This window comes from Rhamphochromis longiceps, linkage group LG11 (assembly GCF_057381845.1).
Source record: "Rhamphochromis longiceps isolate RC_006_pf linkage group LG11, R_longiceps_female_GT1.1, whole genome shotgun sequence".
Taxonomy (NCBI): Eukaryota; Metazoa; Chordata; class Actinopteri; order Cichliformes; family Cichlidae; genus Rhamphochromis; species Rhamphochromis longiceps.
In genome coordinates this window covers 22,292,672-22,311,888 of record NC_140567.1, presented here as the reverse complement: position 1 = coordinate 22,311,888, position 19,217 = coordinate 22,292,672, and the positions used below count along the sequence as shown (strand labels likewise).

The 19,217-nt window shown below is 38.6% G+C and overlaps 3 protein-coding genes across 3 annotated transcripts; all 3 read left to right on the top strand.

Annotated features, from left to right (window-relative positions):
- The first annotated feature begins 282 nt into the window (after positions 1 to 282).
- LOC146659071 (H-2 class II histocompatibility antigen, E-S beta chain-like) lies at positions 283 to 4,113 on the top strand. Its single transcript, XM_085422913.1, has 5 exons — positions 283 to 383; positions 574 to 834; positions 2,571 to 2,852; positions 2,969 to 3,079; positions 3,326 to 4,113. The coding sequence occupies exons 1-5, from the start codon at positions 326 to 328 to the stop codon at positions 3,349 to 3,351; spliced, it is 738 nt and encodes a 245-aa protein (XP_085279039.1). The 5' UTR covers positions 283 to 325; the 3' UTR covers positions 3,352 to 4,113.
- Positions 4,114 to 10,121: 6,008 nt separating this feature from the next.
- LOC146659070 (class II histocompatibility antigen, B-L beta chain-like) lies at positions 10,122 to 11,720 on the top strand. Its single transcript, XM_085424182.1, has 5 exons — positions 10,122 to 10,179; positions 10,353 to 10,613; positions 11,030 to 11,311; positions 11,428 to 11,538; positions 11,650 to 11,720. Exons 1-5 carry the CDS (start codon positions 10,122 to 10,124, stop codon positions 11,718 to 11,720), a joined length of 783 nt encoding a protein of 260 aa, XP_085280308.1.
- A 2,700-nt stretch (positions 11,721 to 14,420) lies between these two features.
- Positions 14,421 to 17,895, top strand: LOC146659069 (SPRY domain-containing SOCS box protein 1). Its single transcript, XM_085421824.1, has 3 exons — positions 14,421 to 15,018; positions 16,624 to 17,403; positions 17,500 to 17,895. Exons 2-3 carry the CDS (start codon positions 16,668 to 16,670, stop codon positions 17,628 to 17,630), a joined length of 867 nt encoding a protein of 288 aa, XP_085277950.1. The 5' UTR covers positions 14,421 to 15,018; positions 16,624 to 16,667; the 3' UTR covers positions 17,631 to 17,895.
- Positions 17,896 to 19,217: the final 1,322 nt, after the last annotated feature.

Sequence of the window (19,217 nt, the reverse complement as noted above, 5' to 3'; positions counted from 1 at the left end):
TGCAAAACCAATAAGTTTAATAAAATCAAATATAAATCTTTTTAGTAACTTCAGACTTGAGAAATACTTGTTTTGGGTTGTGTTTAGTAATTCAAACAAATCAGGGTTAACTGTGGATATTACATAAAAATTACGGCTTGTCTGTGTTTAAAAAAAGCTTTATTGTCTGCACAAATCTGACAATAGAAGTAAATCATGTCCCACAGAGCACCACGCCTACTAAAAGCCTGCATAACAATACTGTTGCTCAATCTGGCGATTCACTTCCTTCTGCAACAAGATCAGACTTCTTCCTATTTTCATTCGTGATTCCTATTTTTTCACCATGCATATTCGCTGCACTTTACTGCTAACAAGTGTGTTCCTCTTATTTTCAAGAGCAGGTAGGTAACTTCAAGATAATAGCTGTTTATCGGTCTTACAGTAAAAATAAAAAAGACGTTTGATTCATTTGTGTTATTTAGTAAACACAAGCTAACGTTTAAGATTGTCGAACTGGCGCTTGCGTTGTGTGTGAGAAGACAACACACATGAGCATTTCAGCATCAGCTAATTGTTGACTTTGTGTTACAGATGCTTACTTTGGTTACGGTGTGGTCCGTTGCCTGTTTACTTCCAAAGATGATGTTGTTTATCTGGCACAGCTCTACTTTAATAAGGTGCTTCAGGGTCAGTACAACAGCACTTTGGGGAAATATGTCGGCTACACAGAGAAAATGAAAGAAATTGCAGATGAACTCAACAAAAACCAACGTTTCTTAGAACAAGAAAAAAAGAACGAACAGAAGTGCAGAACCAACGTCCCGCTAGTGTTTGATGTGCTTTCAAGACCAGGTGAGCATAGAAAAACTCTGAAACTCTAATGATATTTTAGATTCCAGCAGCCATTGATAGTTACACTTCTTATTTCTGTGATATCAATAAAGCACTAGGTAACAGCTTGGTGCTCTACAGGGACTTTCCCTAAAATGTTTTTTAAGTACGTGAGAAAAAGATTGCTGGTGACTGAATCAGTGACTGAATCCTGTGACTGGTAAGTTTTTGAAAATTACTAACAGTGCTGCGGTGTTTTGCACTGTCGCCTCACAGAAAGAAGGTTCCTAGTTTTAACCCAACCTGTGGATTTGTGTGGAGTTATCATTACCTCCCTGTGTTCAACTTCCTTATACACTCCAAACTGATGAATTACTGATGAATGAAAATCTCTCCTGATTTGTGCGCCATCTCTTTTAAATGTTGAAAGTGAAAACACTTCCATAAAGGAAACAACCCTGCATGCTTAGTTACTGCTCTTCAGCCCTCTTGATGCATTTTAGGAATTAAGATGTCCCTCTGTTAACCCTGGTCACGAGCAGGAAGACGGATGGACAAATTAGAGAAATGAGAAAACCCTAGACTGAAAGTAAACAGCTCAGAGGACACGAAAGAAAAAGCAGTTCCCGAAATAAAACAGTTAGTCGAAACAACAGAGCTAACAGAATTCATGACCAGGAAACAAGGAGACAGAATGGCGAGGAATATCAGCGAAAATTCGAAAAAACATACCAAAAAACAGACAACCACTGAACAGTCAGGGGTGAGGGAAGAGAGCCAGGACAAAAGACACAATGTGGAAGAGAGCCAGAGATAAACCTGAAGATCTGAAAGCAATGATGCAGCGTAGTTTATTAAATAAGGGAATGTTCCGAGTGAAAAGATCCAGCCCAAATTATAAGCTTAATCAAACAGAGGGTTTTACTGGGAATACTGTTAAATGTTTAATGCCACCTTTCCCACACGATCCAGATTAATGTGGTGGGTGGGGTCTTTTACATTTTGAGAGAATTGAGTCTACTAACAGGTTAAATGCAATTTTGAGACGGTCATTATCAGCATATACATGGATATTAAAATGACCTACTATAATTATTTTATTAGAGCTGAGGACTAAATTAGAAAGTCTAAGAATTCACCTAGGAACTGTGAGTAAGGGCCATATGAATGATAGTTAACAGCAAATAAAACTGAGTTTTCCGATTAGAGTTTACAATGCTAAGAGTTCTGCTTTCAAATGAAATCTAAGAAGTTGTAAATCTGGATCTATTCAAAGCTTTAGTGGAAGATTGCTGCCACTCCTCCTCTTTGGTCTGTGCTTTGAGGATTCTCACAGTTAGTATTGCTCAGGGGTTTGATTAATTTCAACTATCTGCTGGAACCAAGTCTTTGTAATAGGAGCAAATCAATATGTTTGTCAATTATCAAATAATTTACTCACAGGGGCTTAGAAGACAGAGACCTAATTTTTAATACTACATATTTAACTGTTTACTCTTTAGTGCACTTGAGGGTGCTTTGTTGTGCTTTCTTTGTGAATTTTTTTCATTTAAATCTGATTGGTTTGCTTTGCTTTTTGCCCGACTGGTAACACGCCATCTTCTATCGGAATAGAGGATTACAGGAAAACTGAAGCTCCAGAGAAGGATATAAGGCTCATTACAGAAACTGTGTTATTGCTGCAATGCCTAATCAGTGTTAATTGATGGTATTTAATTTTATACCAAATCGTTCTGACTGTCTGTTCTTTCCACAAGTTGAGCCCACAGTCAAGCTGAGGTTAGCTGAGTCACCAGAAAGTGAACATCCAGGCATGTTGATGTGCAGCGCGTACAACTTTTATCCCAAACAAATCAAACTGACATGGCTGAGGGACGGAAAGGAGGCAACATCTAATGTGACTTCCACTGATGAACTACCCAACGGAAACTGGCTCTACCAGATTCACTCCTACCTGGAGATTATACCCAAACCTGGAGAGAACATTAGTTGCATGGTGGAGCATGCCAGCCTCATGGAGCCCAAATTTTATGACTGGGGTAAGACAGTGAAAGGAAGCTTATTCTTGGACCTCATCCTGGTTTATGATGTTATTAAATAAGACTTATTAAATTCACAGTTTAGAAATGTAATATAGTGATACATGTGTTTTCAGATCCAACATCCGAGGCAGAGAAGAATAAGATTGCTATAGGTGTAGCAGGGCTGCTGCTGGGTTTGGTGTTTGTACTCGGTGGAGCTGTTTTCTACAAGCGGAACACTACAAGTGAGAAACATGACAAACGTGACCTCCTTAATGTCTCTATCTGTAACCTGAGCAATTATATAAGTACATTTAAGGAATAACTTTTACTTGCTCTGTAGGTAACAAGCTGTTCACTCTAACAGTCATTATTTCCACATCTAACTCTACCGCACTTTGTAGCAGCTGCAATTTTAACACATTAACACAAAATTATTGTTATTTAAAACCAATACATTTTAACTCTGTCTTCTTGTTATTATTGTATAGGCCGGATATTGGTGCCAACAAGTTAATCTACCTGTTTGGAGGTACTGTCCGAAGGTGGAATCATCTAAGAAACGATGGCAGCAAATGGAAAAAAGTCAATTTTGAGTTTGCCAACTGGGAAGACACTTATAATTTGTGCATTTAGACTGGAGAATTCAGAAATATTCAGCAAAAAAAGGAAAAAAAACATATGACTTAAGACTTTTGTTTATAAAACATCACAACTAAATTAACAATGTAACTAATGATTTAATTTATTTATTTAGATTTCTCAGAGTGTGGGCTGTAAATGTTCATGTTGACAGAGATACTGCTGTTTTGAAGGTCTACTTGATTGTGAAATGTTTTATTAATATTACTGAAAATGTTAAAAATATATATCTGGGGCTTGGATAAAAGAGATATATTTTATTAATCTAGTCATTCAGTTATTCTAACAAGCTGATTTATTTATAGACTTAATGTGAAACTGCATCGTGCAATATGTTCTTCATTTTCTTGTTCCAGCTGTTTTAACTTAAAGATTTCATGCTTTTCTTTGTCAAGTGTGAACTGGATACCGTTGGGTTCGTAGGGCCCAGTTGTTCAAAAGCAATGTGGCAGGATAAGGATTATTTGATGTGAAATATCAAAATTAACCTGATCCCAGCAGGGGGCTGAATTTGGTCTGGACTACAAAGGAAAAATGAAACAAAAACTCAAAAGGAAAAGAAAAATAGAACTGGTATACTAAGTTTTTTTCACCACTATTTTTACATTTTGTATTAAGTGGTATATTTATAAAATAAAATATATTACCCTACATAATTGTATTGATGATGCCTTCTTCATAAGTTTTAAATATATAAAATATATGATAAACTGAGTTGTGTGGTGAAGTCATCACGTTAACGTTAACTAAAAAAGGTTATGAATTAAGAATTTTAAAGGTAATCACAGTAGGTAATAGTAAAATCATTAAAAACTTAAATCTATGCATATGATATTAATTTTTGTTGCCATCTGCTGGTCATTTTTTAGTTTAGTAAGTCGGGCCCGTCGCAGTAAAGACAAACAGTGCAGAACATGTGTTGCTGCACAAAAGCAATCAGAGATGTTCGTGTTTGTGAAGCATGGTGGCAGTAGCATCATGGTGTAGTCCGTCTCAACAGCAGAGGCTGAAGTTTTTACAGTAGACACAGCAGTGACCTCAAGGCGCTTTATATGAAAAGCTAAACCATACAATAACACATACAGAGAACAACCCAACAATCATATGACCCCTTATGAGCAAGCACTTTTGGGGATAGTGGGAAGAAAGAACTCCCTTTTGTCAGGAAGAAACCTCCAACAGAACCAGGCTCAGGAAGGGGCAGCCATCTGCTGCGACCAGGGTGAGGGGAGGAAGACAGGACAAAAGACATTAATTAATCAGTCAATCAATCAATTCAATGCATCATGGGAATCCCCCTAGCAGTCTACACCGGATCCAGGCCTAACTATATGCTTGGCAACAAGGAAAGTTTTAAACCTAATCTTAAAAGCATAGATAGTATCTGTCTCCCGAATACAAACTATTGGAAATATTGGAGATATTGGAAACTGATTCCAAATATCAGAGGCCTGAAAGCTAAAAGCTCTGCCTCACACTCTACTTTTAAATACTCTAGGAACCACAAGCAAGCCCGCAGTCCGAGAGTGAAATGTGGGTTCATTAAGATAAGATGGGGCCTGATTATTTAAGACCTTGTATGTGAGGAGCAGTATTTTGAATTAAATTCTGGATTTAACAGGGAGCCAATGAAGGGAAGCCAATACAGGAGAAATATGCTCTCTCTTTCTCGTACTGCAGCATTTTGGATTAACAGAAGGTTTTTCAGGGAGTTTTTAGGGTATCCTGATAATCCGGTTGTTCAGTCTGACGTCACTAGCCGTGTCTGGGTCTAAACTCCGCTGCAGGTCCATATATCAAACGATCACTATGGCATTACTGAGAGTTGAAAAACTGTCTAAAGTCTTTCATCTTTAATAAAATGATCAGTGTTCTGCTCTACCAGGTGTAACAATTGAGTTTAACATTCAGGCATCCATGAAAACGGAATTTATGACATTTAACGGAGTTAGAAGTTAGCAGGGAGTTAGCTCGCTAGCTTCTATCTAAATACAATATAGCATGTCCTGACTGCGGGGTTTTGGAAACAAATTAAAACGTACAGCTCTGTTATCACTTCCAGCATAAATGAAGACAGAAAACTAAACAGCAGTGACGTTTGTAGGGTTACTGAAGTTGGGCTAGCTGGTATATAATGATGTGCTACGTGACCGCTAGCAACACAGCTATGTTAGCATAATATAAACAAGCTAACTTTTTTCCCACTCGATAAAAGTTAACGTGAGTGTTCTCGGTGGTCAGGAACAAATGTAATCGCATGGCAGGATGCTGTAAAAGGACCAAACTTCAGCCAGGAGAACAACTGAGATAATCCATCCTCAATACGAGGTTAGTCATTCATGGGCTGGGCTGTAGTTACATCCTAAGGTTTTAAAAACTGAGCTTAAATAAATGATTAGCGGTAATAAAAGCCGAGGGAGGTCAACAGGGATCACTGACTGTTTTAGGAGCTTTTTGAGATCAAATAGAAGAAAATACAAAACATTAAACATGTTAACAACACAAAAGCCATATTAAACGCAGACTACTTTAGACCCGGAAGTAGGATTCGTCGCGTCATCACTGAACAACCGGATAACGATTACAGTAGTCCAGCCTAGAAGTAATAAATGCATGAACTAGTTTTTCAGCATCACTCTGAGACAGGATATTTCTAATTTTAGAGATGTTGTGCAAATGGAACAAAGCAGTCCTACATATTTTTTAATACGTGCACTGAAGGACATTTCCTGGTCTAAAATGACTCCAAGGTTCCTCACAGTGTAACTGGAGGCCAAGGTAATGCCATCAAGTGTAAGAATCTGGTTAGATACCATATTTCTAAGATTTTCAGGGCAGAGTATAATAACCTTGGTTTTATCTGAAATTAGAAACAGAAAATTAGAGGTCATCCAGATCTTTTTGTCTTTAAGATATTCCTGCAGTTTAACTAATTGGTGTGTGTTTCCTGGCTTCATGGATAGATAAAGTTGGGTGTCATCCACATAGCAGTGAAAATGTATGCTATGCCTTCTGATAGAGCTACCTAAAGGGAAGCATGTATAATGTAAAGACAATTGGTCCCAGCACGGAAACCTGTGGAACTCCATAATTACTCTCAGTGTGTGAAGAAGACTCTCCATTTACATGAATAAACTGGAGTGCATTAGATATGATACAACACTATCACAGCACTATCTGTAATACCTACAGCATGCTCTAATCGCTGTAATAGAATATTATGGTCTAGCAGAACGAGCACAGAGATGAGTCCACTGTCAGAGCGCCATAAGATCATTTGTCACCTTCACTAAAGTTGTTTCTGTACTGAACTGTAAATGCCAGGTGGATGCTTCTCACCTGGCATTGACAACTGAGATAAACAGTGAACTGACAGCCTTTCAGAGATAGCAAAAAAGCTCTGGGGTGAATCTGGTCCAGAGTCACTTTCATATCTGAATACACTCACTACAGATGGTAGGTGGCCAGAGTTTTTGAAGTGACTCTGGGATTAAAACATAAAGTACTGAAAACTATCTAACTGACCATTACTTGATTGCATTTGTTTTTTGTTTTTTTTTAAACAGTAGTGGAAATACGTTGGTCAGCTGCAGCTGTTGTGGGGGGCATTCTAAATTTTGTGTTTTTGATCTCTTGCCTGACTAAAACATGTTTGTCCTACATTGGCCACTATAGTTAGGATAAGAAAGCAGAACTGACAGCTATCTGCTGACATCTAGTGGTTCCCGCTTGTTACACATTGTGTAAATTTACAGACCTCACAGTACCATATTATTTTAACAAAAGGCCCATTGCTCTCAGACTGCAGGAAAACAGCTTCATCAATTCAGTCATCTGATCTCAACCCAACAGAGCATGCTTTTTAGATTAGATTAGATAAAGCTATTAATCCCTCGGGTGGGTTCCTCCAGGAAATTCTGTATAATTGTAGTAGAATTTTAGTTTTTGAAGACAAGACTTAAGGCAGAGAGACCCCCAAGCAAGCAATACTGAGAACAGCTACAGTAAAGGCCTGGATGAGCATCTCAAATGAAAGAAAATCCATTTGGTGTCTATTGATTCTAGACTTCAGGCCTTTACTGACTGCAAAGGAATCATCCAAGTACTAAAAACTAATCTTATATTTAAACGGATGTTAGTTTTTCTAGTTATCGTTTATCTAGTTGAATTAAATCTCACTGTATGCTCTTCAATAACACAGTAAGAGAGCTGAGTCCTGTTGCAAAAATATTTACAACCTTACAACCAGAATATTACCAGACAGACAGAGCCAGTAAGGTAGCTGCGAGGACACCTTTTGGTAAGAAGCTGGGCCTGCAGAGGCAGTGTGATGCTTTGTAATATTCTGCTAAGAAACCTTGAGTACCAATCTTCTTATTGATATTACTCACGTAGGCACAGTTAATTTTTTTGCTTTAGCTTATCATCAGACTCTTTAAAAACCAATCTGGTTTAACCCGAACAACTTAAATTCCTTCACTAAGTGGTTTTAGTGAAGTAAAAAGAGACTTGTCAAAGCATTTAATGTGTTGTTGTTGTTAAAACAAACTCCGTAACATGCCAGCAAAGGCAGAAAAGAAGAAGCCATAAACTATGAGGTAAACAGTGCAGTTTGGTAAACAGTGATTCAAATCTTCTTTGCAGATGTTTATGAGGATGTTTCAAAGTATTTTGTGCATTTTAGTGAGAAGGACTGGATGTAACTTCTTTCGTTACCAAAGTAAATCCACAGGGACCTGCGAACCCTGCAGCTGTGATTGCAACACCTTGGTCCTGACACACCAACTTCTGCTTTTTGGGTTTCTGCTACTTGTGTGTAGTCATTCTTATCACACGTGTTACAAGGAAGTTAGAAAGTTTTGGACTAAAACTGTGGTAAAAACCGAGGAATGTGGTGTATTACGCATAGCCTTGTGTAATTTCTCATATTTCTGGCTGATGATGCAAGAACTGTTTATGTAATTACTGACAAATTCAGAATGTCTCCGTTACAGGAAGGAACCTAGGAAGTAAGGTGTGATCAGTCTGTTATTTTCATTGACCAGACAGAGATTAAATGTGTGGCCTTGAATTGGACAATGTTGAATTTCCTGACAATGGCCACTCACACATGAAGCGCCCTGTGGTCATAATAATCAATCTAAGAATGAGTTCCTGACATTCCTTCAAACTTCACCTTTCAATGGGCGTCTTTTGATGTTTCTCTAGACAACCAAATACCCGAGAGTTAAACAGAACAACCTTGTTCGTCTAATTTTCTATTGACATAAATTTATATATTTATTATTTAAGTTTTTATTCTCAGTTGCAATAGTGACCTGTTTTGACAATGATATAAGTTAAGTAAATTCAAGGCTGAAGAGCTTTTTTAATGTTGATTATAAAAGACACGGGGTTGTATACACAGTGCCCACCTATCTTATGATTAACCCAAGTCAAATATCTGGAGATCTGAGAACACAGAAAACAAATGTGTTATACATTACAGAAAAATCCACTGGAGGAAAAAGGTACATGAGTTTTACTGCTGTTTACTTCATTTATCTTTGATGTAACATAACTGGTAAGATATGATGGATCTTAGTTGTTTTTAAACCCACCACAGACCCCCTGAGAGCATCCTCTGTCTTGCTGAAGAAGTTGAGCTGGGGGTTGAAAATAGCCTGATCGGCTTTGTGAATCATTTCAACCCACCTTCCATCAATTTCAGCTAAACCAAAAACGGCCATCCAGTGTCTGAGAGGGTGTCGCTCAGTCGGTATGTTCCCAATAAAGATCAAACCTTCCACCAGTTCTCAACTCTGACGTTTAGCCTGAGCGAGGGCGACATTTACAGCTGCACCGTGGAGCACTGGAGAGACCCTAAACAGGAATCTGGGGTAAATATTTAGTCTTATGAATAAAGCAAAAATAAAAAGACGTTTTTACTTCTGTCAGTAATGACAATATTGCAGGTATTCAGGTTAATGTAAAACCGATGAGTTTTATAAGTTCCAAAAAAATGGTTTTTTTTATATTCTTTTATTGCCAAAGGACTTAAAAGAAACTAATATCTCAATCTATTATAGGCATGAAACTACAAATACACACAATTCGCTGCACAATATTAAGATACAAATATCAGACCTGCAGCAGTAATTTTTCTTCAGGTTATTTTAAACTGAAAGAGGGCGTTACTGCTAAGAATTTACTCCAACTTGAAATACATAACACCATATGCTAGAGTTCTGATTTTGGAACTAAATTCCTTGTTTGCACTGTAATAAATTGCCATAGCGGGGAAATGAAGCAAATTTTGAATACTAATTCATCTCAAGCACAGTTCTTTCTTTTATCGCTTACAAAAACCTTCTTTTTTCTTTCCATGATGAAGGCACCACTGCTTGGATATCAAACAGATGTGTTACGGCCTTCCTGTATGGTTTCAAAAACAGTTTAAACCAGCTTCAGGTGAAATTTTACACAAGTTTTTACAGTCTGCACAAATCCAGCAGTTAGGGTGAAAATAAATCACACCACATACATACACAGAGCACCACGCCTACTCTTTAAAAAGTTTATTGTTACTCAAGCTGCAGATTCACTTCCTTATGCGAGAAGATCAGATTGATTGCTACTTTCATTCGTGATTTCGTGTTCGTCACCATGCACACTCACAACTTTGTGATACTGCCACATGTGCTCTTGATATTTTCAACAGCGGGTAAGTAACTTTAATATATAAACTGTATTGTTTGTGTTACAACAATACAACAATGATATCATTAGAGAAATAAAAATACAAGCAAACCTTAAACTGGTGCTTTTGTTGTGTGTGAGAAGATAAAAAAAACATGAGCATTTCCATATTGGCTAATTGTTGACTTTGTGTTACAGATGCTTACTTTGGTTACGGTGTGATCCGTTGCCTGTTTACTTCTAAAGATGATGTTGTTTATCTGGCGCAAGTCTACTTGAATAAGATGCTTCTGGGCCAGTACAACAGCACTTTGGGGAAATATGTCGGCTACACAAAGAAAACTAAAGAAATTGCAGACAATCTCAATAAAAACAAAGGTTTCCTGGAACATGAGAAAAAGAACAAAGAGAAGTGCAGAACCAACATCCCACTCGTGTTGGACATTCTTTCAAGACCAGGTGAGCACAGCTGAAACTAATGATGTTTTAGGGTTCAGCAGCCTGCTCACTCTGGGGTCTCTTTAGAAACAACTTGATGCTTTAGAGCAGCTTTTCTGAAAACGTTTTAAGAACTTTATGAGGGAATGATTGCAGGAATCTGTTCATCAAGTGGGCTGAAAGAAGTGTTCAGATCATTTCCTTAGTGAAAAGCATTCATGTATCATCGTCGAAACACCTGCAATGTTTTTTTTTAGAATCAGGACAACATACGCGGCAAAATGCAGCTCCTGAAACTCTTCATCTGTTCCACTGTTACACATGTCTGACTGTAGTCTAAATAATTACAGAAACTTAGTGTTATTAGTCCAGTATCAGTGTATTAACTGATGATATTTCATTTTATATTAAATAGCTCTGTCTGTTCTTTCCTCCAGTGAAGCCCATTGTCAGGCTGAGGTTAGTTGAGTCAGCAGATAGCAAACATCCAGGCTTGTTCATGTGCAGCGCGTACAACTTTTATCCCAAACAAATCAAACTGACGTGGCTGAAGGACGGAAAGGAGGCAACATCTAATGTGACTTCCACTGATGAACTACCCAACGGAAACTGGCTCTACCAGATTCACTCCTACATCGAGATTTCATCGAAACCTGGAGAGAAAATCAGCTGCATGGTGGAGCATGCCAGCCTCACAGAGCCCAAGGTTTATGACTGGGGTAAGAGAGTGATTGGAGGAGAGTTTATCAGTAGAACTCATATTGGTGTTATCCTTCTAAAATAAGACATATTATATAAGTGTGTATATCTAACACAGTGATAAATGTGTTTTTAGTGCCAATAACTGAAGCAGGGAAGAATAAGATTGCTGTTGGTGCAGCAGGGCTGCTGCTGGCTTTGGTGTTTCCAATTATTGGAGTTATTTTCTACAAGAGGAAGGCCACATGTGAGACACATAAACAAAAAAAACCTCAAACAACAAAATCTGAAACTGTAAGTTGGGTAATTGCATTAGTTAATGTAAGCAGTGTGCTGATTATTCCCCATTTCACTCTAGCAGTCATTATTCCCACTTCTAACTCTGTCACGGTTACCGTAGCAGTTGCAGTTTTTACTTTAACGTTTTAACACATTAACACAAAATGTCTGCAATCTAAAATGAACAAATTTCAACTCTGTTGTTTTTTATTTATTCTACAGGCCGATCTAAATAGTGGGAAAAATGAGGTTTAAGGTGGATTAAATGCCCTGCAACAGACTGGTGACCTCTCCAGGTCACCCACCTCTCACCCTGTGACACCTGGGCTCCAGCCCCACCACCACCACCCTGAAGTAGTTAAGTGATGGAAGGATGGAGATTAAATCAGACTTTTACACTCAGATTGAAATACATAAAATTATTTATGATATATATATATATATATCATAAATAATTTTATTATATATATATATATATATATATATATATATATATATATATATATATATATATATATATATATATATATATATACAGCAGAGTTCTGTTTACGAACAGAACTCCGCTGAGTTATCTGTGCTAATTTTTCTCTCTCAATTCATATATCGACATTCCCACAGGTTTCAAAGCTGAATTTAGAGAAATCTGCGAGAAGTCTGATTTATCTACTTTATCTTCATTCCAAAAACCTGAAATCATTTATCATTTATGAAGCTCAGCAGTTTTTGTTTTTCCATTTTCTTTCCTGTGGTAAACAAAGCTATGTGCCTCTCTCCTGCTCTCCTTTGGGTATTTTTGGTAATCTATGGGTTAAAGAAGCCCTCAGTACTGTCTTATAGATGAGACTGCTGGCCATGCTGATTAGTTGTTTAAGTACAGAAGATAGGATGGCAACTCCTAAAGGCTCAAACAAAAGCAACAGGCTTTGTTTTGTCCCATCTTCCTGTGCTTTACTTGCCCTTTTTATCTTCTCTTTCTTCGAAACCTCGAGCAGAACCAGGCTCAGGGAAGCCCCACGATGAGCTGATGGGCTTCCCTGAGCCTGGTTCTGCTGAACGTTTCTTTCTGTTAATAGTGTCACGGTCCTGGGTCTGTGACTCAGTGTGTGTGTTTTCTGGTTTAATTTATATTCTTTGAATTAGTTTTAATCATGTTTCAGTTTCCTTGTTCTTCCTAGTTTAATCATTTGTATTTCTAATTCTTAGGTTCTTGTTCATTTAGCCTGTTCTCTTTTGTGCTCTGGTTGTCTTGGTCTCATCTGTGTTCTCCCCAGTTCGTCATCCTTTTCACCCTCTCTGTGTTTCCTTTTTTATTTTGACAGTCTCCCATCCTGTGTTCAGTGTGTTGCCGTGTTGATGGTTTGGGACAGCTGTGTTGGGGGACAGCTGTGTTGTTGTTCAGTGTGTTCAGTTTTTCTTCCCCTGTGTCTCATTGTGTCTGATTACTTCCAGCTGTGATCCCTCCTGTTTCCCATCCTCTAATTGTCTTCTGTGTATTTATGTCCTCTGTCGTCCTCTGCTTGTTGTTGTGTTGTCCCACATCGCTGTGTTTCCTCTGTGCTTCTCGGATTCCTTGTAATTCCTAGTTTCCAGTTTTAGGTTTTTGTTTCCTTGTATTTAGTGTTTGAATTTTACAGCAAATAAAATCTTTTCTTTATCCCTCTGTGTTATGAGTCCTGGGTTTGGGTCCTACTCCTGCCTACCACACAGCGCTACCTTGACAAAAAGGGAGCTTTTCCTTCCTGCCATCACAAAGTGCGTGCTGGTAGGGTGTTGTTTGATTGTTGAGGTTTTCTCCAGAATACTGAACGGCCTTTACCTTACAATATAAAGCACCTTGAAGCGACTGTTGTGATTTGGCACTATATAAATAAGAGAGAATTGAATTACTGTGTTAATATGGTCTGCAGGGTTTTAGGGTTATAAATACATCAGGGAGTTGCATTCAGAGATTCACAGCTAGGATCATATTTCTAAAGGTCTTAGGAAGGCCAACAAATGGGAGCATGTGAATACTTCATTCATTATTATTTCAATTTGCTGGAATAATGGTCACTTTCTTGCAGCAAATTTTATATTATTAATCTCTAAATCTCTAAATCTCTAATTTGACAAAAAAAAAAATTCATAAAACAAGTATTAAAAACATCAGTAACACAAAATTTTATTGGTGGTGATCCAAAGACGCTAAACTGAAAGACCGACAAAGGGGATGAGCAGGCTCTATTTCATAATTAAGCTGAGATCTTTGATATGAGTTTTCTGAGATTTTCTGTTCCTCTGTTGTGGTGAGTGCGGTGTACTTTACTGTGGTCTGCTGGGGGAGCAGCGTCAGAGCTGATAGACCCAACAGACTGAATAAACTGATCAGGAAAGTCGGCTCTGTGATCGGCTGATCACTCAACAAACCGTTATCGATCACGGATAATCACAGATACATCTTTCACATTTTTCACATGTAGTAACTTGTGGTATCAAATATCACAACAGCCTGAGAGCAACACATCTGTCCATGGAGGTATCAACTGTTCTCACATGTTAACAATTTATTTTAACCCTACACCCTTATTTATTTAGTTCTCTCTGTTTGGACTGAATAGAGTCCCACGTATCCACATAATTCACATCCACATAACCACACAACTCATTCTTACACACGGACACACACACCAACTTTAATTAAATATGAAACATGTAGTATTGCATTGTATTCTAATGAGTTACATAATATTCTGCTAATTTAAGTTTAAGTACTGTAGCTAATCTAACTGCTGTAACAGAGGAGTTTCATAGCCCTGTGATAAATAAATATTCTATCTTAGTGTCAGAAGTGTTGTCTCTAAACGCAGTATATATCTATAATCTGTTGTCTGTGGACGCAGATATATCAGTATATATCTTTATTTGCTCGAAGCTTCTGTCCAAAGTGCGCTCTAGTGCGTCACATGTCTGTAAGACAGCACAGAGGGCTTCAGGACCCACAGTCCCCTGATGCGCCTGCGCTCTGTCAAACGATGAGCCGCTTCGGGTTTTATTTTATTTTTCTCTTCTTGTTGATTAAATGTCCGAGTCTGATTCTCTTCCTATGTTTCGCCATTTATGTTTACATCCACTACCGGACGCGATAAAAAAAAAAAAAAAAAGAAGTGGAGGGAGAAATAAAGACGGAAAGTGATGAGGGCTGCAGATAAACAACAAACACGGCTCTCTCGTCCTTGTCACTGCATCTCTGCAGGCGTCAGACTGCAGTGACAGGACTGTGCTGTTCCCGTTCCGGAGGTCGAGTCGAGAAGCATCACCAAAACACCGGAGCGGTTACGTTACCGAGCGGCGATAAGACGCAGGAGATGCTTGATAAGAGCCTCATATAAGCTCAGATAGGGAACCAGGCGGAGGGTTTGTGAAGGAAATCTCCTCATGAGCACCAGAGAAGGAGCCACACCAGCGGGTAAGGCTGATAGAAGTCCCTGTCTACACTGTTTGCTTAGCTCGATGGAGACTTTCTGTCTTTTTTTTTTTTTAAACTACTGTATTCTTCTAGTTCACTTTATTCTGCTCCACCTTAACAGGTGACGTTAAATAAATACACGGGAGTAGGTCTGGCTTTATTGGGAGGATATCATGAAGAGGTCTGAGGATCCTTCCCCCAAAAGTTTGTGCATCTAACACCCGATCTCCTCAATTCTGGTGAATTTTATTATAGAGCATTTGTATCATGTTCGGAGAAGTACCCTTCTTAACCTTTAACAAATCTGTATTTATTTATAAAACTATTTGTTTCCTTTATATTTCATGTAGTTAACAAAAAAAATTTCAACAATTTTTATGCTACCCCCCCCCCCCCCCCCCCCCCTTTTCTTTTTAGCTTAATTGGCCACCCTTGTCTGTTCCTTAACATTGTATTTGTTTCATTATTGCTAAAAATATGCTTTAAGCTATTTAAACGTGTTTAAATACGATATTTAAATATAAAAACTGTAACTGTCATAAATAATTATCAAATAATTTTCAACAAAAAATCCAAGTGTATAATGTTGAAATAGAGCTTCCTAGTATCCCCTGCTACACCAATGTTCCAATTCCTGTAAAAACTATACAAAGTTGCCAGGAAAGTAGATTAAGACAGAGAAATCCATGATAGAAGCACTAAATTTTTTCTAACACATATATGCATCGCTGTTGTAAGATAAACTTAGGCAATCTTCTCAGCTGTGTAACTGAAACTCAGGATTAGTTAGCAAAAATATTGCTAAAAACCAGGGGCTCAGAACTTTGTTCATTTTCTGGAATATATATTCTCATATCAAACCACCTCCTCCTTTTATCCTGCTGCAAACTGAGAACACTGTGTGCCTGAGATAATTACTTTTACCACATATTTCATGGTTTTTAAATTAAATAGACCCACCGTTGACGGAGGCATTTCTCACTGAGTAATGTTATGAGTTCTAAATATACGACACCTTTGCACTTAGTCCTATACTCAAGGACTGTACTTAAGGACACATTTGAACTATTTGTATATTTTCATGCCAAACTGCTTTGGACTTCTGCTCCTCTGTCCATTTATCTGGCAGCTTTATTTTCGCAGTTGACATTTTCAACAACAGAGAAATGTTCGCCTTTCTTGGGTCATCCTGTACTTGTCAAGTCTTTGGTTCTGCCTGTTTTAGATGTCATTTTTGTTCGCTTGTGATGTTTATGTGGACTGACTTTTTGCTTTGCCTTGCCTTTTGGACTTTGTTTCATGGACTAAGGCTCATTGTTTGTTTAATCCTGCCTGCCTTCTGAGTCTGAATGAGGATTTTTAACCTCCACACTGTGAATGCTCCAGACCAGCAAACTGAAAACCTTTTGCTTTTATAGAAGTGCTCATGCTTGCTGATGATCAGTTAATTAAGTACATTTGATGAGCAGGACCTGGCTGCTACTTACACTCTTAATTTCTATGGAAGCATTAAGCGTCCAATTCGTTTTTCAAACTTTCTTTCTCTAATGACTGCATATCTAAGGTTTAATAAGTCGCATTTTGTTTTTTTGTTGTTCTCCATAGTTCTCCTCTGACAACACATAGGAGTGACCCTGCCGTTTGCACTGATGGGTCTGAGTCTGTCACGTTGGTTTTGCAGCAGGACAGCCTTTTCGTCATCAGCATTCCTCCCACTGGCCGTCCCAACCTCCTCTCGCCTTGCAGTTACGCTGAACTCCCCTCCAGTTTCCCCAGGAGACAGTCGTTCACACTGGAGCACAGTCCACCGTTCTCTTCACTTCCTGCTGTCCCCCTGCAAACAGGAAGCGACCCGCTCACCCGCTGAGCTTAGCAGCGATGGCCTGAGGGCGGAGATAGGAGTGAAGAGTGGACTTCATGTCTGGGAGGTGGTGTGGAGGCCCGAACACAGAGGGACTCATGCCGTCGTGGGCATTTCGAGGCAGGACTGTCCCCTGCAGTCTTCAGGGTACAATGTGCTGGTGGGGGCAGATTCACAGTCCTGGGGATGGGAGCTCAAAACCAATCAGCTCTGGCATGGTGAGCAAACTCTGAAGCTTTACCCAGAAAATGGGAGTAAGAGGTGTCACTCTGAGATGGCAGCTGATTCAAAGTCACAGTCCTCCTCTTCATCAAGTGCAAAGATGGCACAAACACCTCTCCTCATTCCTGAGCGTGTCCTGCTGGTTCTGGATGCCGATGCCGGGACTCTGGGTTTTGTTGTCAATGGCAGCTTCCTTGGCGTAGCTTTTAAGGACCTCCCTCGAGATGTGGAGCTGTTCCCAACAGTGAGCAGTGTGAGAGGAGGAGCCTGCATTCGACTGCGCTACATGAATGGTTCTACACGTGAGTGCCTCATTTATTTATTTGTCTTTGTACGCAGAAATATTAAGATAAAACACAGCCTTATACTAAACTATGTTGTTTCTGGCTTGTTCTCAGGAGATCCTCCATCCCTCATGGCTTTATGCGGACTGTCGATTCGTCAGAATTTAGGACAGAAAAGGTTAAAACATATGGACAAATTGCCTCTACCCCCTTTTCTCCAGCGCTGCCTGGCTTCCAGTCATTAATCTTCCACGCAAACTGACAAGATGGATATTTTTATCAATTACTGCAGTTTACCAAGGATCCATTCCCTTTTCTATGAAATACTGACGTAAATTCTGTAAATCTTACATTATATGCACTAGTATAATTATTTTTTATCTTATTTATTACAAATGTGTATGTTTATAGATGTTTTGTAATATTTTTAAAAGAAATTTGGGGGATTTAGAGGCAGTTCTGTGTGGTACAGGTCTGGTTTCTTCTTTTGTGTATCTAATAAATGAGCTGTTTCAAGTGATTTTTATTCTTTTCCTGTCCTTTCACAAACCACAATGTTTGGTTTTGACAATAAAGCTCAGATCCAATAAGGAATATAAAATTATTTGTATGGAAATACTGATGTAATGTTTTCAACCAGCATAAGAAGCCAAGTACAGTGGCAGGATAGATATATACTTACATTTGTTTATGTGACTGAAAGCCTGTCTCATATACAGGTGTACTCATATTATTCCTGTATACTGTAACATGCCCATACTTCCACACATTTGTTTGTAGTTGTAATTTAGGTTATTTTGTGACATTAGCAATAATACACCCTCTTTAATTCTAAGGTTTTATCAATCAGGACATACCAGATTCTAATATTATTTAAATACGACCTTAAAAACAACAGCACATAAGATTTTATAACATGTCATTACGTAACAAAAACTAGACCACAATGCAGAAGCAGTGTATGAAAAACTAAGCACAGCCCACGATTCAGTTGCTTATAAAACCACCTTTAGCAGCAATAACTTGAAGTAATGGTTTTCTATATTACTTCATCAGTCTCTCGCATCATTCTGGAGGAATGTGGGAACTTACAGCGTTGCATCACAGCTCAGCTCCCCTAAGGTCCCAGCACAGAATTTGAATCAGGTTTCTAATTGTGCTGTCATAAACATTACCATTTAACATGCGGAGGCATGTAGAGTTTGAAAGGTAGCTCTTGGGTTTTTTGATCTGATCTTGGGGTTAATTTCCTGGGAAATCAAGTCCTGTGAAGATTGGCAACTACTTTCAGTGTTTTCCATTTGTGAATTATCTTCCTCACTATAGAATAATGGAGTTTAGATTGTTTGGAAATGACTTTATAAACCGCCCCACATTGATAGGCAGCACCAGTTGCTTCTTTAAGATGATTGCTGATGTTTTTCCTCCTTGATATTGTGTTAACACACACTGTAACGCTGGATGCCAACAAACTGTCAAAAGTTAAGCTTTTATAGAGGTTCTCACACTTACTGATGATCAGTTAATCAGTCACCTGGCTGCTTTGTACTTATTTTTTCACACACTTCTTTATTTTGCCTTCGTTTTTGTTGAATAAATAATCACACAGTGTGATGTGTTGTGTGTTGTTGCTCACCTGCTAAGAACCAGATGCTCCCTCTGCAGGTGGCAGACAAATTACTTGAAGTTTGCTAATCCTGCTGATCGATGCTTGCATGCAGGACATGTTTAAATCCTTCATACAGGCACCTCCTCTCCATCGACGTAATCCACAAAAAAGTCGTGTTTGGAGTCCTACCAGGAGTGGATGCAGTAATCCCATCAGCTGTACA